The sequence below is a fragment of the Mytilus trossulus genome, chromosome 11 (assembly GCF_036588685.1).
Source record: "Mytilus trossulus isolate FHL-02 chromosome 11, PNRI_Mtr1.1.1.hap1, whole genome shotgun sequence".
Taxonomy (NCBI): domain Eukaryota; kingdom Metazoa; phylum Mollusca; class Bivalvia; order Mytilida; family Mytilidae; genus Mytilus; species Mytilus trossulus.
Genome location: NC_086383.1, coordinates 45,178,784 through 45,200,980, shown reverse-complemented (window position 1 = coordinate 45,200,980; position 22,197 = coordinate 45,178,784). Strand labels below are relative to the sequence as shown.

The 22,197-nt window shown below is 33.4% G+C and overlaps 1 protein-coding gene across 2 annotated transcripts; it reads left to right on the top strand.

Annotated features, from left to right (window-relative positions):
• The first annotated feature begins 11,218 nt into the window (after positions 1–11,218).
• On the top strand, positions 11,219–21,496 carry LOC134691177 (cholecystokinin receptor-like). 2 transcript variants are annotated; one of them, XM_063551496.1, is made up of 2 exons: positions 11,219–11,479; positions 19,937–21,496. In XM_063551496.1, exon 2 carries the CDS (start codon positions 19,945–19,947, stop codon positions 21,103–21,105), a length of 1,161 nt encoding a protein of 386 aa, XP_063407566.1. In that variant the 5' UTR covers positions 11,219–11,479; positions 19,937–19,944; the 3' UTR covers positions 21,106–21,496. The 2 variants fall into 2 exon arrangements, with proteins under 2 accessions (XP_063407566.1, XP_063407567.1); XM_063551497.1 differs by having other exon boundaries at positions 11,252–11,468.
• The last annotated feature ends 701 nt before the right edge of the window (positions 21,497–22,197 follow it).

The following is a 22,197-nucleotide window of genomic DNA, read 5'->3' as shown; positions in this document are numbered from 1 at the left end:
CACAGTTTCGATCGTTATGCACATCGCGTAGCCAAATTTCAGCATCCATAGTGTTTAACTTGTCCTTTACAATATTAACTTTTTGTCGGATTGTCATATTTTAGATCCCTTTTGGTACTTCTATTTAGTGTATTGATTCCCGAAACTTATATAAGTCAATCAGTAATTGAAACGGAAAAATTAGATATTGGCTTTGATTGTTCCTGATGGAGGTAAATCCAGAAAGAACAAGAATGTGTCCTAAGTACATGGATGTCCCATCCGCATTATCATTTGCTATGTTCAGTGGACCATTAAAATGGGATAGAATCTCTAATTTGGCATCGAAACTAGAAAGATCATATCACAGGGAACATGTTTACTAAGTTTAAGGTTTATTGGACTTCAACTGCATCAAAAACTACCTCGACCAAAAACTTTAACCTGAAGCTGGACAGACGGAATGACTAACGAACGGAAACATAGACCAGAAAACAAAATGCCCATAAATGGGGCATAAAAACAATAATAGATCAAAGTACGGGCTTCCACACGGGGCATATGTTCACAGAGAATAGCAATCTATAAAGGGCCTCAAAATTACAAGTGTGATACAATACAAAAAAGAAAAACAACAGTCTAATATCTATATAAAAAAAAGGAGAAAGTAGAAATACTTATGAACCACATCAAAACAGGACAACCACTGAACAGACTACTGACTTATGACAGGTGCATACAAAAGCAGCGGTTTTAAACGCTTCAACAGGCGCCAACATTCACCTTTACCTGAAACGGTAGTGTAACATAACAGCATAAAAATCCGCACTATGAGATATATAAAAAAATGTTTAACTCGATCCTAAGGACATATATACTAGTAGCAATGATATGGTGTTCCGTATCTTATCTAGACCAATTGATTTTGATTTGCATAAACAAGGCATAATATATTAATGAGACACCGGAGCTTCTTAATACTCAAAGGGGAATCGATATTCCATGTAAAAAAAACAAAAATGAAAAACAACGAAAAGACAAAAGAGATTCTAGATAACACAATCTGCAAAAAAAACCGGAATATGCAGTGGAACACGGGGAGGACTCTATCCCATATTAATTTTCTTTGGAAAGACAATTTTACATATCATATTTTACTGCGCAATTTTTTAATCGTTTTTTCAAATGTAATTTGTAAGTTTCTATTTGTTACTTTAAAGGGGCACTAGCTACGAGATATATAAAAAATCTAAAGTTTGATTTATTTCTGTTCAATCAATAATGAAAGTGAAATAGTGAAATAACCTTTCGCTTTTTGCACCAAAAAAAGGTTCAATTTTGTAAAATTACGCTAAGAAACATTGATAATGTGTTATTTCACTTGCAAGTGAATGAGTCGACCTCTTTAAATCCGTATTCATGTGAACTTCAATTTAACCCCTAGCTAGAAACTGACAACGCATGCATTGTACGTGTACTGGTTATTGAAAGAAAAATAATGTCAACAATGAAAGAGAAACTACGGTAAATCATTTGATTACTTATTCGATGCAAATAAAATCATTCTTATACGGTTTAAACAATGAGAAACATCTATTTTTAATCTATAAAATAAGATCAAACAGACCTATAAAAATCCAATTGCGCGTGTTGGTTTAATCTTATCATATCTAAATTTATGTTTACATCGCTTATATGGTCATCTGAGGTCAAACCGATAGTTAATTAGATGGCGTCTGGAGTAATAAAATTAACGGTACCAATTTTCTTGCACCAGATGCGCATTTCGACAATACATGTCTCTTCAGTGATGCTCGTGGCCAAAGTAAAATACACACGAAACGAACCTGTATATTATCTACCCCATGCTCTGTAAACTGTTTATTTTAGACTTTTAATTGTTTGGATAAATGTTGAACATTGTTATAAATCAAATATGAGAATTTGAGTCAAATCGGTGACCATGAATTTGACAGCTAGTGCCCCTTTAATACTTTGTGTACATTTTAAAAACAAGTATCATACTGACTCCCTTCATTTGTTTATGTTTTACATGTTTTGTACTTTTTTATATGATATTTATGTAACGTTGCCTTTGATGGGCGCAAAATTAGCTATTTATGTGTTATTTGTCATCATGAATCATCGTTTATACATAACTGAATTATATAATTACAATTGCAATATTTTTGGTAAAGTCGAATGACTTGTATTTTTCATATTTTATATTTTACTTTACTTTCTTTTCTACTTTCATTTAACATAATTTGTCGTTTTTCACAATACAAATTTAAGGGGAATTAATATTGAAATTGCACGGGTATTATACTCTTGTTTTATAAGTTTAGAATAGCAGATAGAAAGAACTCAAATAATCAAATTCTTTTAGATAACTTTAACGCTACCATTCCCCCCCCCCCCCCCCCCCCCCGTGTTGGATTAGAATTGCATGCAGCATACCTTTTTCTCCCGAAACAAATAAGTTGCAGGTAGGAAAAGTTGTCAATCAAAACTTGGTGTCAGCTTGAGTGATCTGAACTTTCTTTCATTTAGTAAATGCCATGCATCTGTTTGTGTGTGAAAGATTTGCGCAAATAAGCTTCACATATAATTAACTTGACTAGTTTAGAATTTTTTGTCTTGTGTTGCATGTTTCTAATATGTATGTTATGTTTGCATTTTAATCCGTCATGATTTAACTTTTAGTCTAGCTATTGGTATGTTGCATTTTAACCCGTCATGGGTTTACTTTTTGTCTACCTATTGTAATGTTGCATTTTGCCCCGTCATGGACTTACTTTTTGTCTACCTATGACAATGATGCAATGTTGCAGTTTGCCCCGTCATGGTTTTACATTTTGTCTAGCAATTGTAATGTTGCATTTTGCTCCGTCACGGTTTTACATGTTGTCTAGCAATTGTTATGTTGCATTTTGCTCCGTCATGGTTTTACATGTTGTCTAGCTATTGTAATGTTGCATTTTGCCCCGTCATGATTTTCCTTTTGGTCTAGCTAAAGTAATGTTGCATTTTAATCCGTTCATGGTTTTACATGTTGTCTAGATATTGTAGTGTTGCATTTTGCCCCGTCATGATTTTACATATTGTCTAGCAATTGTAATTTGCATTTTTCCACATCATGGTTTTACTTTTTGGCTAGCTATAGTAGTGTTGCGTTATAACCCGTCATGGTTTTACTTTTTGTCTAGCTATTGTAATGTTGCATTTTAACCTATCATGGTTTTACATTTTTTCTACCTATTGTAATGCTGCATTGTAACCCGTCATAGTTTTACTTTTTGTCTACCTATTGTAATGTTGCATTTTGCCCCGTCATGGTTTTTACTTTTTGTCAAGCTATTGTTATGTTGCATTTTAACACGTCATGGTTTTACTTTTTGTCTACCTATTGTAATGTTGCATTTTGCCCCGTCATGGTTTTTACTTTTTGTCTAGCTATAGTAGTGTTGCAGTTTATCCCGTCATGATTTTACATTTTATCTAGCTATTGTAATGTTACATTTTGCCCCGTCATGGTTTTACATGATTTCTAGCTATTGTAGTGTTGCAATTTGCCCCGTCATAATTTTTCCTTTTGTCTAGCTTTTGTAATGTTGCATTTTGCCCCGTCATGGTTTTAAATTTTGTCTAGCTATTGTAATGTTGCATATTGTCCCGTCTTGGGTTTACTTTTTGTCTAGCTATCGCAATATTGCATTTTAGCCTGTCATGGTTTTACACTTTGTCTAGCTATTGCAATGTTGCATTTTGCCCCCACCATGGGTTTACTTTTTGTCTACCTATTGTAATGCTGCAGTTTATCCCGTCATGGTTTTACTTTTTGTCTAGCTATTTTAATGCTGCATTTTAACCCGTCATAGTTTTACTTTTTGTCTAGCTATTGTAACGTTGCATTTTGCCCCGTCATGGTTTTACTTTTTTGTCTATCTATTGTAATGTTGCCTTTTAACCCGTCATGGCTTAACTTTTTTTTTAGCTATAAATATTGTAATGTTTGCAATTTAACCCGTCATGGCTTTACTTTTTGTCTTGTGTTGCATGTATCTTATTAAAGTTTTAATTGATGGGTGTTTTCAAAATGGTCCTGTTATATGCTCTAGGTCTGTCAAATTGGTCAAGGATGTCTGTAATGGCATAACAGCCTCTGATGCCATTAGTACTGACCGATGACAAATTATAGGGTTAATTTGAAAACACCCAAATCTTAAAACTTTTATTAACCAAACCGTCAACGTTAAACATTTAATCAAGCTAAATATTTGTTTGTGTAAGGAGTGTAACAGTAGGGTCAGTTTACTATGCGTCACCGTTCCCTCGTGTCGATTAAACGTCAATAAAGGGTCGTCCCACTGTGCCTGATAGTTATCAAAGGTACCAGGATTCTAATAAAGTACTCCAGACGCGCGTTTCGTCTACATAAGACTCATCAGTGACGCTCATATCAAAATATTTATAAAGCCAAAAATGTACAAAGTTGAAGAGCATTGAGAATCCAAAATATCAAAAAGTTGTGCCAAATACGGCTAAGGTAATCTATGCCTGGGATAAAAAAAAATCATAAGTTTTTCGAAAATTCAAAGTCTTGTTAACAGGAAATTTATAAAAATGACCACATGACCACATTGTTGATATTCATGTCAACATCGGAGTGTTGACTACTGGGCTGGTGAAACCTTCGGGGACGAAACTTCCATCAGCAGTGGCATTGACCCAGTGGTGTAAATAGTTATCAAAGGTACCAGGATTATAATTTAGTACGCCAGACGCGCGTTTCGCCTACAAAGACTCATCAGTGACGCTCATATCAAAATATTTATAAAGCCAAAAATGTACAAAGTTGAAGAGCATTGAGGATCTAAAATTCCAAAAAGTTGTGCCAAATACGGCTAATATAATCTATGCCTGTGAGAAAAAAATTCCTTAGTTTTTCGAAAAATTCAAAATTTTGTTAACAGGAAATTTATAAAAATGACAACATTATTGATATTCATGTCAACACCGAAGTGTTGACTACTGGGCTGGTGAACCCTCGGGGACGAAACGTCCACCGGCAGTGGCATCAACCCAGTGGTGTAAATAGTTATCAAAGGTACCAGGATCTCTTGCAAATCAGACCAAAATTGAAATGCTGATGTTCAGATACTTCATTAAATATTCCACATACATTTACAAAATGTGAACAATGAAACAAAAACATAAGTTTAGGTAATTAAAATATTTAGTGAATAAGTGCGGAGCTATTTTCTGCAAATAAATTCACAGTCAACAGTGTTGAGCTAATACAGCTCCACTGGTCTCTTTAAGACTACCTAATATTTCATTTGATAGTCTATCCTTTTCACAAGTCAATTTAAGAAGGAATAATTCCTCCATGACAATAGCAAAATCTTTCAATTGGTATATTTACTAGATGATATTCCTTTCTTTCACAGCGATATAGTTTTTTTTAATCATCTCATAATTATAGCAAAGGGAGATTATTTCATACAGCAGAAATTGTATATTATATTTATACGAAATGCAACATTAAGATAACGGGCAGTTTCATACATAATGCACCAAATCTGTTAATAAACGGAAACATGTAACCATTTTAACCCTTTATAGTTTTCTTTTTTGTAATAAAGTCAACTGGTATATGCCAATACGTGTGAATGCATCTGATTTTATTTCACAGCAGTTTGCAAACCGTAAAAACAGGAAATAACGACGGAAAGTTCAATATAATATTATATAATAAATATTACTACTATAAAATAAATTATTTGACAAAAAATAAAGTTTTTAAATTTTAAAATATTTACTTTGCTTGTCATATCTATAAATAGTTACGACAAACGCCTGTTTGTATTTATAGAGAAAAGAATAGTGTCTCATTGATAACCTATAGCCCTAGACATTACAAATGACAGAGTGTTGTGGTGGGAGGCAATCAATCACTCTTAAAAAAGTTCAACCGAAAAAGAACACATTAAATTGTAGACTTATTTGTAAATACAATTTGTATTCCTCTCTCTTTAATGATTAGTTTGGACCTAACGAAAAGTTGAATATTTCAGCTAACTCCAGATTTGTTATGCTTAGTTATTCTAGCTACATGTATTTGTAGTATAGTAGTAGTTGTTTACATCTTTTTTCTTGTTTTTATATTTTGCTGATAGCTATATCACTGGCAATAATACAACATCTCTGTCTTAGTAGTTGTTTCCTTCTTCCTCATACGGATTGTACGGTACGTTCTGGAAGCATAAGGACGAATAATAATTTTAAATGCTATCTTACTGGATATAATCAGACACATTCTAGTAGTAGCCTTAATTAGTTTTTCAAATGGTTGTCAAGTAAAAAGTGTGGCAATATGATTAAATATGAGGGTTTGGATGAGAGATCCTTAATTGTTTGGCTCAATATTCTTTATCTTTCAAAGTAATGGCTATTTTGTAATAACTTAATAACTTAAATATGTATGTATTCTGGGCATTGTTCTTTTCATCAATCAATATAACTATTTTTACCCAATTCCTTAATGTTGACATTATTCTTTATATCAAACCCCATTATTCTCTTTTTTTTTTCTTTTTTTTTTTGCCCATTTTTCTCTTTTTTGCCAATAATTCTCTATTCTGTAAACCCCTTCCACATCCTTTATTTATAATCGGATTGGATTTGGTGAGACTGATGGACATTATACGAATATGTAAACATACTCACTTGAAATGTGCTCATTTTGGAGTAAGAAGAAAAGCAGCAGACAAACAAAAATTATCCATACACCCTATCATATACAAATTATTATGTTCTTAGTACTTAGATCACAGTTTAATTTTATTCTTTGCAGAAATGTATCTTTGAATATTGATTGTCATAACGTCCAGTAGGGTATATTACAAGCATCCAAGTTGATACCTTTAGATGTAGATTAGATTATGTGGCAAATATATTAATTAAAAGACATCTGTATCCGTTAAATATTCTTCCGTATACTAATATTGAGAATGGAAATGGGTAATGTGCCAAAGAGACAACAACCCGACCAAAGAGTAAACAACAGCCGAAAAACTGCCTACTTTTAAAATACTGTTTATATAAAAAAAAAAATGTTTGTATGATTGCCAATGAGGTAACTCTCCACAAGAGACCAAATCACACAGAAATTTACAAATAAAGGTCATCATACGGCCTTCAACAATGAGCAAAGCCCACACTCAAGTGACAAACTGAGTATTGAGAACGTTATATTCAGTGTAACATTTCAATTAATTACCTTCAAATTGTGGTTTTAAATTGATACAATACCGGAAGTATTTGTTATCTTATGTTGTCTTAATTGTCAAGAGGTATTATTAGCTGTCATTTGACTAATGGTAAACAAACAAACAACTTATAACTATCATCAGCTTACTGTATAGTTTTACTTAAGGCTATACACAATATTTTAAATTCATTTTTTTCGTATAATAAATAAAAAACCACATTATAGCAGTGGCGGATCTAGACCTTTTAGTTTAAACATATTTATTTATAGTGTATTGGGAAACAAGTTTTGCAACTTATATTCATCCCTTTCCTCTTTTTGATAGGGGAGACGATGACCGACCTAAGGGTGGACCCACTCCAGTCATGCTTCAGTGATTTCCTATATAATCAACCAAATTTTTCCCACGAAATGGGGGGGGGGGGGGGGCGGTCCCCCAGCCCATACCCCCCTGGATCCGCCTATGCATAGTATAAATTAATTGAAGGGAAATACTCAAAATAAAATTTGAAAAATATTTTAATAATTTGAATGAATTCATTCTATATATGTCCATTTCCTATACTATTAAAGCTATGATAACAATATGGACGTGTATATGTATGCAGATTTATCAAATGTATGAAAAGGTTGACACATGTATAGAAAGGTGGAATTCCTATTGCTCGATCGTCTCTGGTAGTGTAACTTCTACTCACTGAGAGTTTCCATTTTGATGTGCGGAAATAATAGATACACAGCCACGTCTGGTCGGATTCGGGTCATTTACTAACCAATATCGTTAAGGGGTGGAAACTGGCACGGTTTTAGTGAGAGAAAAATACAGAAGTAACCAATATCGTTAAGGGGTGGAATCTGGCAGGGTTTTAGTAAAAATAATACAGAAGTAACCAATATCGTTAAGGGGTGAAAACTGGCAGGGTCTTAGTGAAAAAAAAATACAGAAGTAATCAATATCGTTAAGGGGTGGAAACTGGCAGGGTCTTAGTGAAAAAAATACAGAAGTAACCAATATCGTTAAGGGATGGAAACTGGCAGGGTCTTAGTAAAATAAATACAGAAGTAACCAATATCGTTAAGGGGTGGAAACTTGCAGGGTCTTAGTGAAAAATAATACAGAAGTAACCAATATCGTTAATTATAAGGGGTGGAAACTGGCAGGGTTTTAGTAAAAAAAAGTACAGAGGTAACCAATATCGTTAAGGGGTTGAAACTGGAAGGGTCCATGTAAACAAAAATACAGAAGTAATCAATATGATTGTTGGGTGGAAACTGGCAGTGTCCCTGTAAACAAAAACCAAAAAAAACCTAGCCAATAACGTATAGGCATTGAAACTGACAGGGTCACTGTAAACAAAAAAAACAAAAATAGCCAATATCGTATAGGGAGGGAAACTGGCAGGGTCCTTGTAAGGAAAAACACAGAGGTAACCAATATCGTTAAGGGGTGGAAACTTACAGGGTCTTAGTAAAAAAAAAAACACAAAAGTAACCAATATCGTTAAGGGGAGGAAACTGACAGGGTCCGCTATAAACAAAACACAAAAGTAGCCAATAACGTAAAGGGATATAAACTGGCAGGGTCCTTGTAAACAAAAACACAAAAGTTACCAATATCGTTTAAGAGTGGAAACTAGCAGGGTCCGCTATAAACAAAAAACACAAAAGTAGCCAATAACGTAAAGGGATGGAAACTGGCAGTGTCCCTGTAAACAAAAAAAACAAAAGTAGCCAATAACGTATAGGGATAGAAAATGGCAGGGTCCTTGTAAACAAACACACGTGACAAAAGTTACGAATATCGTTAAGGGGTTGAAACTGGCAGGGTCCGCTATAAACAAAAACACAAAAGTAGCCAATAACGTGAAGGAGTGGAAACTGACAGGGTCCGCTTTAAACAAAAAACACAAAAGTAGCCAATAACGTAAAGGGATGGAAAATGGCAGTGTCCCTGTAAACAAAAACGGAGCCCAATTTGCTTTCAAAAACTAGAACACTGTTAAGTCTAATTGACCTTTGATAAACTTAATAAAAAAAGTGTTTATTGTAGATGAAACAGTGTCTGTAAATTATCACAATGATTACGCACTTGATGATGAAAGGGGATAAAGACGTAAATGTATCTGACAAGAAGCTGGCCGGATATGAGGTCTTGATGGAGGATTGCTATTTTCCGTACTTGTCTCCATTTGGGATAATATAAAAGATGACCTAATATTGACCTTAATATTTTCAAGTTTAAAATATGTAATTAGTCAGGTCTTGTTAGGGTGACGAATTGTGATTTCTATTTGTATTTGAACTTATTAACCTAAATTAGATTCTCCTGGTGTTAATGAGGATAAGGTGGACGAAGAGAAGAAGTTAAGGTAGGAGGAGAAGAAAGAAGATATTTCATGCTTGAAAAATTTACTATCAATATCAATGAACGGTATACAATCGAAAGTAACAATCAAAGTAACAATGTTCTTCGATTCACAGGCGGATATAGGGTAGGCTGCCCCCCCCCCCCCCCCTCGACGGTAAAATTAGAGGGAATCACTGGTGTGTGACTGGAGGCAGAACCTCTTAGGTCACTCGCGCCCCCCCCCCCCCTTTTTACAATTTTACAAAAAGTTCTGGATCCGCCACTGTACATCTACGGCTAGAAGGTCTTCATTGAAATTGTCAATGGTGATTGGGACATTAAATTGAAGAGCTGAGGCTGTTTACAAGTGTCATGCTTTTTTTTTGGTTACAAAATCGACAGTTAACACAATTGACAAAACAACTTTTTCCATTGTCAAATATGTTGCATAATTTGTTATAGATACAGGTAAAGGTTACTAAAATTCATTTCCTTATACTAAAAATATGAATCAAATTCTTTGAGAAACAGACATCATTCACTAAATTTAACGCCCAGTTTTAATATTTTATCTTATTGTTTCCTTGTAAAATTAATTAAGTTATCAATCAAACTTTTGTCCACAGACGACATAAATACAACTGACCAAAAAAAATGACATTTACACGGGGTTTTTCTTATTCATTTGAGAAAAAGTCTCGTCTTGTGGTTATTAGATGGATTTCTGTTTGAACCAGACAAATACATGTTAACGAAGTGTCGATTTGATGAACCTTGTGTGTCTGAAGACGGTGATCACGACAAAATACTTTAAATCCGAAATGGCAATCAAAAACTGTGCTCATACCTTTAATTGTGCAAGAATATTGATCAAATGGATAAAAAACATGACTCCAAACTGATTGGAAGCAGTTACATGGACTAATTCGTCACATTTTTTTGTAAACTTATCGTACCTTATGACAGAGCACAAAATAATAAAATGAACAAAGTTAAACAAAGTAAATAACGGTCACAAAGTGTTCGAACGTTCGCCTAAGAGTGTTGTATGCAATTTGCGCTTATTCTGATATTATCGCTGATTATGAAATTTAATGGTTTGATGGCATATATAATGATTAAACAACAAGTAAAGAAAAGACTGAACAGTATCATTGAAGAACCTTCATTTGTACCGAAGTATCGACTAGTACCAATATAGAATATTCCTAAATTGTTTATATTATTGCTTTACCAATATAGGCTTACCATGCATTAACTAAATACATTATTCCTGAAATGTGTATAGTATTGCTTGACCAATATCGGCGTACATGTACCATGCACAAAATAAATAAAATATTCCTAAAATGTGTATTTTATTGCTTGACCAATATAGGCGTACCATGCACAAAATAAATAAAATATTCCTAAAATGTTTATATTATTGCTTGGCCCAATATAGGCGTACCATGCACAAAATAAATAAAATATTCCTAAAATGTTTATATTATTGCTTGGCCCAATATAGGCGTACCATGCATTAATGAATAAATATGTAAATATGTTGTTATCAAAAAGCAGTTAACGTGTATATAGTGGCTATACATCGAAGGAACTTATTATGATTTATATAAATGTCATTTTTCAAGTGTCACGTGACTTATGAAAAAGGCGTCATTTTCTCACAACGTAAATTTCATCAGCATGAGTACAGACTGATACAGTTTTTCTTTGATTGTTTTTTTTGATTTTTTGGGATTTGTACAGTGTTCCTGCTTCTCCTGGCTGATCTTTGGTTTTTATATGAATTCATATTTTGACTTGCTGGTTATTATGTGAAATTGACAACGTTCTTGACATGCTTTCGGCAAATTGACAAACAAGGTAAAGAAAATGTAAGTAATATGTTATTTATATATTTTGTTTATATTAACCTGATATTAACATATTGTAAATATGTTTACATTCACGTACCAATATTTAAGGTAGTTTATTACATTATCTTCCGTTAACGATTGGATCGCCGAGGTATAAGATATATTATCCTTCTTTAACAGTCATAAGAACTGAGGACAGGAATCTTATTATATTTCATGTGTGCGTTGGTTTCTATTGAACAATTTAGTCTTTGTTGTATTTGTGGTTATCCTTTGCCACAAACGTTCATATGTGTACACTACTGTGTTATTTCGAAACGGATTTTAATATTGATATACATGTATATAGGACGGTGTAAATGCTTAATAATAATAAAATCCCTTTGGTGACAATTTTATAAATTAAAGCAGTATTATAGTACTATATACTTAATAAGATTTAATTGGTCAACAATTTAAATAGTAAGTGCATTACAGCATGTCATTTATTTTCAAAAATAAGATGACGACGTCGTGTGTTTAGAAATAGAAAAAAGAAGATGTGGTATGACTGCCAATGAGACAACTCTCCACAAGAGACCAAATTGAAACAGAAATTTACGTTGTTTTTAAGGATAATCACCATTTTTATCTTTAAAATCTTTACAAGAACGAAATTATATCTATAAATCTAAGTTAATACAATATAATGGAATTTGATGCGACTATCATGCAAGTGAGAGGTTTAGCTAGCTTTAAAACCAGGTTCAATCCACCATTTTCTACACAAGAAAATGACTGTACCAAGTCAGGAATATGAAAGTTGTTATCCATTCGTTTGATGTGTTTGAACTTTTGATTTTGCCATTTGATTGGGGACTTTCTTTTTTGAATTTTCCTTGGAGTTCAGTATTTTTGTAATTTTACTTTTTAATCTAATATTCGTTTCGGATGATGTCATTTTACTTTGTTCTTAATTTATCAGAAATATTTTTCTGCATCTTTTTCTCCATGGGCATTAGCGCTAGAATTACACATCTACTTTTAAAAGTAAAGTGCACACACTCCGTGACTAATATGTTATTTTGAAACGGATTTTCTTATTGATATATAGGTGTATATGCTTAATAGAAATAAAAAGCCTTTGGTGACAATTTTATATATCTCAAGTCAAATAACAAATTGCATCGAATACCAAAGAAAACATTACGAAATGACAAAAACAAATACCACTCCATAAAATGTAACAGCCAAAAGAGAAATTGACTAATCAACACAAACATGTAATAGTTATAGGAAGATGTGGTGTGAGTGTCAATGACACAACTCTCCATCCAAATAACAATTTAATCCAGCAGAAACTTTGGATCAGGATTAATCTAGGTTAGGGTGAGGGTTAGGCACCATCAAGCAACGTAACCACTTTCTGTATGTGCAAGTCCCAAGTAAGAAGCCAGTTATTCAGTGGATGTCGTTTATTACTGTATATCATATTTGTTTTTCGTTTATATACATAAATCAGGCAATTAGTTAAGTTTCTTGTATGCATTGTTTGACATTTGTCATTTTGTTTCATGTTATAGCTTTGTATGCAGTATGTGGTTTGTGCTTATTGTGGCAGGACGTAGGGTGATCTATAGTTGTTAATTTCTACGTCAGTTGGTCTCTGATGGAGAGTTTTTCATTGATAATTAAACCAAACCGTCTTATTTTGGATAATAGTTCTGGAGTAGTATGCTTTTATGTAGGTTTGGATTATTTTAATAAATTTAGACACATTATGCTTTCTTTTTCATCAGAAAATGTTATCATTCCATAAACACTGTCGTATATACCGCAAAACTTCTAGCGGTTTATAACGAACACATATTTGATAGTTTAGATGCTAATTAAAGCAGTCGAAGTACGCTTTTATTGTACATATATTCAAAGATTTGTCTTACCGTGTTCAAAAAAAGAAAAAATGACTAAGTTGTATATGTTTTTTTACAAAATCAAACAAAAATTAAAGTCATGGAACGTGAAATTTCAATCAAACAGACAATCAATATTCCTTGACATACATGTATACCGTAAACCAAATCGTTTCTGCGAACGATCTTTTTACGACTTTGGGGCGCCAGGATTATTCTGACTTGTATAATTATCAAACTTTTAGTATCTTTGATATCACCCGCGAATATAACACGATATAGGCTAAAAGGGCTGATAATGACAAAAATAGTCATCACATAACAAAACATAAATCTGAAGACAGAGCAACACCAATCCTATCAAAACTGAGAGGTGTCCATAATTCTTAATTTTATTGTCATATAAGTAAAATAATAGAACTGTGGCAAATTATACAGAAAATAAACAACAGCAAACCATCGACTGATTTGAATGCTTATAGTAAGGTTAAATCTTCAAAATACAGATTTAGCTTTTCATTTTATTCTTTTTCAGATGGAATTCCTACCCTCCCCCTTTTCAATCCGTTCACTTTCAATTCCAAAGCTTCGACACAAATCACTTATCGGTACCGGCAACAGCTATTACAGCTGAACGACACATCACAATTAAACGATTCACAAGGTTATAACTTCCCCCAAATTTAGAGTATATTTCAATCTTTGGATTAATATATAACTTTACGCGCGCATAGTTTAACATTGTAAAATCTAAAATTTAGAATACAGTACAAAGTTTAAAGAAGGGTGGATGTTTTTCGGAGATTACACTTCTACAGGAAATCTTACATTAATATATATCCTCCAACTTATATTAAGTATACTTAAAATGAATCTTCAGTGATGAAACTTGAAACTAGCTTCCGGTACAACCATGTACCCTTTAAAGTAGATATAGAGAAAATGTCAAAATCATATATTTTTTTTCTGATTATTTATAAAAAAAAATTTTTCGTAAAACTGCGACGCGCTTTTGATGATAAGAACTTAGAAGATCTATTTAAATCGTCGTAAAGGAAGTTCCTTATTCAATTTAAAACTTGGCGATATAGATAGAGTTGTGTCACTGAGTCTTTACTGGCATATCGTTGCAGTATTTATCAAGGAAGAAAAACTAAATTAAGATTTTTTTTTTTAAATTAAAAGAATTTCAATAGTATCAAACAGATTGTGATGTAAATACTTCTACATTGAATATTGTTTTAAAGGACCAGTAAGAAGTAAGGTTGTTGGGATACTAATTACAAAATATTTTGGTTACATCAGCTACGTATTTCTGCGGGTTTCATGCTGATCCATTTTGCAGTTTCAATCCAATATTGTGTTGACTTTCCTGGACTTTCGTCTCTTTTTGTATTTGATCACGGTATTGCCGCCCTGTTGTCTTGGTCTTATGTTTTTGTCATTGCAATATTTGTATCCTCTGCCTCTGTTTAGGTCGACAAAATGAGAGGTTTAGAAAATGCAACATAATATTCTCATATGGTAGGGTATCACTAGATTGTCCCGGCAAAATTCAGAGGTTTGGATAACGCAGTGTCTTAAGTTTTCATATGGTAGGCTATGTAGCTTCCTCTAGAATGTCCCGGCCTATGTTCAGATGTTTGGAAAAAGCAATGTCTAATGTGTCAAGTCATATGGTAGACTATATGTAACTTCCTCTAGAATGTCCCGGCCTATGTTCAGATGTTTGGAAAAAGCAATGTCTAATATGTCAAGTCATATGATAGACTATGTGTAACTTTCTCTAGAATGTCCCGGTCTATGTTCAGATGTTTAGAAAAAAGCAATGTCTAATATGTCACGTCATATGGTAGACTATGTGTAGTTTCTAATAGAATGTCCCGCCCTATGCTCAGATGTTTTGAAAAAGCAATATCTATTGTGTCAAGTCATATGGCAGACTATATGTAACTTCCTCTAAAATGTCCCGGTCTATGTTCAGATGATTGGAAAAGGAATGTCTAATGTGTCAAGTCATATATGGTAGACTGTGTAGCTTCCACTAAAATGTCCCGGCCTATGTTCAGATGTTTGGAAAAAGCAATGTCTAATGTGTCAAGTCATATGGTAGACTGTGTGTAGTTTCTAATAGAATGTCCCGGCCTATGTTCAGATGTTTGGAGAAAGCAATGTCTATTGTGTCAAGTCATATGGTAGACTATATGTAACTTTTTCTAGAATGTCCCGGTCTATGTTCAGATGTTTGAAAAAAGCCATTTCTAATGTGTCAAATCATATGGTAGACTGTGTATAGCTTTCACTAGAATGTCTCGGCCTATGTTCAGATGTTTGGAAAAAGCAATGTCTAATGTGTCAAGTCATATGGTAGACTATATGTAACTTCCTCTAGAATGTCCCGGCCTATGTTCAGATGTTTGGAAAAAGCAATGTCTAATATGTCAAGTCATATGATAGACTATGTGTAACTTTCTCTAGAATGTCCCGGTCTATGTTCAGATGTTTAGAAAAAAGCAATGTCTAATATGTCACGTCATATGGTAGACTATGTGTAGTTTCTAATAGAATGTCCCGCCCTATGCTCAGATGTTTTGAAAAAGCAATATCTATTGTGTCAAGTCATATGGCAGACTATATGTAACTTCCTCTAAAATGTCCCGGTCTATGTTCAGATGATTGGAAAAGGAATGTCTAATGTGTCAAGTCATATATGGTAGACTGTGTAGCTTCCACTAAAATGTCCCGGCCTATGTTCAGATGTTTGGAAAAAGCAATGTCTAATGTGTCAAGTCATATGGTAGACTGTGTGTAGTTTCTAATAGAATGTCCCGGCCTATGTTCAGATGTTTGGAGAAAGCAATGTCTATTGTGTCAAGTCATATGGTAGACTATATGTAACTTTTTCTAGAATGTCCCGGTCTATGTTCAGATGTTTGAAAAAAGCCATTTCTAATGTGTCAAATCATATGGTAGACTGTGTATAGCTTTCACTAGAATGTCTCGGCCTATGTTCAGATGTTTGGAAAAAGCAATGTATAATGTGTCAAGTCATATGGTAGACTATATTTACTTCCTCTAGAATGTCCCAGCCTATGTTCAGATGTTTTGAAAAAGCAATGACTTATGTGTCAAGTCATATGGTAGACTATATGTAGCTTCCACTAGAATGTCCCGGTCTATGTTCAGAGGTTTGAAAAGGGAATGAGCAAGGTTTTCAAAAAGGTAGACTATGTAGCTTCCATTCAGTCTATGGTCCACTGTTAGTTTTTTATCTGTAGCTTCACAAGGTAAATACATCGTCAAAATTTAATTTTCCATTGTGTTCAATTTTTCCACAAGTTGAATGTGAAGCTGTCTTTGTGTGTCTTTGACAGGTCTTTTTCGTATTGACAAGTTGGCTTTAGAAACTTCCAAATTGATATCACACTTTAAAAATAATAATAAGTTAGTAGATGAACATTCAAAAGAGATTGGTGAAATGATTATTTATTTACAAGTTGAAATTTACGCACCTTTGCAACATGTTCTTTTTGAACAATGTTAATAATAATACTAAGGCTTGTAGGTGGTCTCCCTTGACAATCATTGAATTGTGTATTTGAATTTTAACAGTCCTGTATCAAGCAACCTTGTCTTACTTTTTATTTATTTAAGAACGGTATAGATATACGTTTACATAGGGAGATTTATCATACAAGCAATTATTAAAGATGGATGGCTAAAACTTGATTTGCACTCGGAAACCGTCTTCCGGAGTGACTTGTTTATGACAAATTCAAATATTTCTCCTTTAAATAGGTCTTTCCGGTAAAAGTAGTTCTGTAGTATTACATACGTACATTCATATGATATAAATTTTACATACAAATGTTGCGCTTAATAATTTAATACGATAAGCAAGTTCAAAAACAGAATAAAGCATTTCTCATCATAAAAGGCTTCCATTATGTTTCGTTTAATAACTCATAACATCTGAAGACTGGCCTAGTTTAGCTCTTGTTAACAAAGTGACATTTGTTGCAGAAACAAAACTGTCTTATGGTTTTGAGGAACTAATATTTTGATATTATAACAATGGACTGACAAGAAGGTTAGGATCAAGGGTTCTGATGGGGGGGGGGGGGGGGGGGGGGTAATATCTGACAAGTACGAATGAAAAAAGAAGCAAATCTTATTTCACGTGAAGGAACTGGCTTTCGTTTTCAATGGTTAAATTTTTCCAAATTAAAATGACATTCAACCTAAAGTTTTATGATCTAATTAGTAGTAGTCTGTCAGTGCATGTAACAACAAATACAGAGATTGAAACAAACGGATGAACTTATCCTTCTTAATTATATTTGTGTTTTACAAACATTTACATACGTTATAGTGACATAGCGCCAGTAATGCTGATAGGGAGTTTTTCTCAGTTCTCGTGTACCCCAAATAACGGAGATATCTACCAGTACAGGCAATCGCAATAAAGTTTTATTAACAAATCCAAAAATTGAAAAAAAGGACAATAAAGGGGGGGAGTAATTAGTATAAAAAAATCGATAAAAATTTCGTTCTCTGTCCATGTTCCATGCGTCTATCTGCTGTTTGTCGTTTTTGAAGTTTTTACCATTTATGTTATCTTTTATTTGCTCTTCTGAAAATTCAGCTTACAATTCATTTTTAAAATGCAAATATGGCGCCCAGTGTAGTCATCATTCTTAAGCCCGCGTTAAGATTTACATTTATTCTAATTATGATAAGTGGCATCTTGGACGATGACATCCAGTCTCCTATAACGTTCATTAGGTTCGCAATAGAGGGACATCCTTCATTTATCTTATAGATCGGAAATTACAAACTACGTTGTTCTGGGGTACAACACGGGTTTTGTTTTATGCAATTGGGTGTCCTCTTTGTGGTCCGATTTTAAAAATAAATATGTCGAGTTATCCAGAAATCATAGACATTGCTTTAGAATGAAAGTTATGAACACAAATCGTATGTAAAAGCAGAATATACACACTTTATTTATTATTTCGGAAAATATAAAATGTATGTGTACGTTCAACGAAACCAAAGAAAGCGTCTAACGAGTCTCGCTTTTCTCACTGAAAAAGGTAAAACTTAAACGAACGGGTATCCTTAAACAATTTAGCTTTTATATTACTTTACTAGTATAATTCTATAAAATATGAAACTGATATAACTTTTTATTTTTTTTAACTGGTATAACTCTTTAAATGATTAAACTGGTACATCTCTTCAAATCGTATAAACAACAAATATAACAGGAAGAACATGAGTATCTCTATGAAACTGCTGTGTCCGGTGGCTGTACATTGCCAATTCGAATAGCAACTATTATGTAAGATCCGTACATTTATATTTGAGGACATTTTAAGTTTAATAACGATAATTTGGTTGTTAGTTTCTGTGTCATTTGGTTTCTTGTGGAGAGTTGGCAATCATAACACACCTTCTTTTTATACATTAAATAACAAATTAGGAATTATTTGTGCATTAAAAAAACTACAACCTTTAACGAAATGATGTCTCCATGTGTCTGGCTTTAACATGCACATCAACTTATTCTGAGACCGGAACCTGCCTCTTGTACGCTTTTCTTCCTGTTTCTAAATTTGTTCAAATAAGTGCATAATGCACTTTTAATGTATCAAATAGATATACCACTCAAGTGACAAACAATAACTTTGACTAAATAACGCTTGAGTTAGTACAGAACGAATTTCAAATGAGGCTAAAGTGCAATTTATCATTTCTATTTGTCACATTGCTTTCACAGTCTTACAACGAGTTTACTGCAATTTACCTTTCAAAGACAAAAGAGCATACAGGTACAGCATGCATCTAAAAATACCGTTAAAAGTTTATTCTTTAGATAAAGATAAGTGCGCCGGGGTGTATTTCTCTACATCTATTCAAAGCTTTTGTTTGTTGTATATAAACGTATGTTGCAAAAATACTAGTATGTTTTTTGTTCGCTTGGTTATCTACATTGTGTCGTTCTGGTACTCTGTATTTATGATCAGAAGTAAAACACGCTTTAAAGTGGTGCGGTGCAATTGGGTTGGGGGGATTTACGCCGGTTTATGTTTTCTTCCAACGAAAAATTGACCGAGTACCAGAATTTTCTATTATAATGTAGGTAAACAGTCGAAAAATCATATACTTCGAAGTATATGGAAAAAAAACTAGTAGTCTATCATTCGTGGAAAAACTAGTAGTCTATCATACATAGAAAAACAAGTAGTATATCATACGTGGAAAAAAATAGTAGTCTACCATACATGGAAAAAAAACTAGTAGTCTATCATACGTGATTATATACTTGTACGACTTATAGCGATGTGATCTTCGTTTTGATCATAAAATGATATTTTTTGTATTACATAAAAAGGGTTGACTGATGGTCAAATGTGCAGTGCATTCTCATACTGTGCAAACATGAAATTCGATCTTTGTCAATCACAAAAGCTCTTCGTACTAAAAGTTGTTATAACTTGGCCATTTTGAGAATATGAATGGCCGTTTACTGAATTAATAGTTAGATTGGTTTTAACATATTTTATTTTTTTCATTTCAGATTTCAATATGGATATAACAAATAAAACCGACAATCAGACATGGACCCTAGAAGAACTTGAATACAAACAGTTTTTAAAAGAGGACATTTTAGTTGTTTCGTATCTCGTCTTACTATCAGTGGTTGGAACGATTGGGAATGGACACGCTCTAATTGTATATTATTTTCGGTATAAAGTTTCTAACCACAGAACATTCGTCCTCTGGTTATCAGTTGTGGATTTACTCGCCTGCTGCCTCGGGATACCATTTGAAATTTTCGACCTCCGATATAGTTATACGTTCCAAGCAGTTGCGCCATGTAAAATATTCCGATTTTTAAACCATTTTGTAAGTATGGGATCTGGACTTTTGCTTGGAGTTATTGCCCTTGAACGGCACCGTAAAGTATGTACGCCATTTAAACAACAAATGGACGAAAAGTGTGCAATGAAAGCCTGTGTAATAACAATAGTTGTTGCTTTGGTTTTGTCAGCACCAAGTTTTGTGTTCTATGGACCAGCTGATAAGAAAACCGGCTCAATACTTGTCGGTAGCGATTGTACAGTTCTTGCCACATTTAAGGGAAGTTCGTACTTTTGGGCATATAGTGGTCTCTTCTTGTTAATAAGTACCACTATTTTCATAATTTGTGTAATCGCTTATGTCCATGTTGGAAGAGTTATGTACAAGCAAATGGTGTTCAGAAAATCGGCTCAGATTTTTAAACAAAAATCATCAAACGGACTATCACGATCATCTAGTCATGAGAATGGAGCGTGTGTTAATGACGACGAATCGAGTGTGAACACGGATATGCGTGTCAAGATCTCTACAATAGACCGAAAAATAACAAAGCAAAACAACCAAAAACCCAAAAAGTTTGTGTTAGATCGATCTAAACGTATAACGCTCATGTTTCTAGTTGCAACAGCAGTGTCTTATTTGGGTTATTTACCATATAATTTTATTATTTTGATAAAAGTGCTTAATCCAACGGCTTACAGAGCTATGGATCGTGTACTTGGACAATTTATGGGAGTATTACTGCGTGGGTATTTCTTGAACAATGCATCAAATCCAGTTGTGTATTGCTTCCTTGACAATAGATTCAGAACGGAATGTAAGAAATTTTACTCTCGTTTAAGATTATATTTGTGTACAAGGAGGGAAAAGGAATTATCATTTTAAATTCCTATTTTGTGCGTTGTTTGCAATTTTAATTGACGGTCAAACGCTTCTTTACCAAAGACAAACAAAATATGGCAGGAAATTCGATGATCAAGTTTATCAGTTCATTACATGCAAACTGGCAAGACAAGCCTGCTCGTGTATGAACTCGGCGAGAAATGTAGACCTATGACAATCGAACAATGTCCTTACACATTCTAAATCCGTTTAAACATTTTACTTTTGATTCCTTCAAGTATTCAGTAGGGCCTGGATATACTACCATGGAAAAAGTTACAATTTTCATTCATTATGTTATTACCCAGACACTGCCTTTACTCATTGATACATAGACAATTCTTTTTTAAATAAAAGCATTATATATTTTTTTTATTAAAACATTAATGCTATATTAGCGTTTTTATAAAAAGATGTGTTTTTTTATTTCTATTTTTTTCAGACTGTAGTTAAATCATTTCAAGACCTTCTATAGCTAATAACTATTCGGTATGGGCGTTGCTCATTGTTGAAGGCCGTACGGTGACTTATAGATGTTAATGTCTGTGGCATTGGTCTCTTGTGGAGAGTTGTCTCATTGGCATTTATACCACCTCTTCTTTTTTTTTATATTTAACATAAAAAAAATGGCATGGTAAGCCTTAAGGGTAATCTAATAAAGTTTGTTCTAGGTGTCATGTAAGTGTCCTGTAAAGGGATTGCGTTAGAATAAGGTATGGGTTAGGTTCAACTTTATGTTTAGTATTAGTTTAGCTCAATCTTGATTGGAACCCCTAAAGTAAAAGAAAGCCGAACAAGCATTTGTCGAATATAAATGATGACCGAAAGTGTATAGTCATCAATCGAGTCTGTAGAATTTATTGCCTTTAAACGACAGTTTTTTTCTATCCATAAAAAAGTGTTTTAATTTCTTATCCAGCAAAACAGATAAACAGGGCAACTTGAACATTTTAACCAAAACAGTTTCCATTCAAAGGAAGTATTCTTATTTTTTTAAAATTACTAGTCCAATAAAGTCCGAAAAATATGAACCCCAAAATTATTACCACATATTCAACTGAAGCAGCTGAGAGCACCAATAGACCCCACAAAGAG

Bases quoted from the DNA above. Each gene is read 5' to 3' on its own strand.
- LOC134691177 (XM_063551496.1), top strand. From the start codon at position 19,945: ATGGATATAACAAATAAAACCGACAATCAGACATGGACCCTAGAAGAA.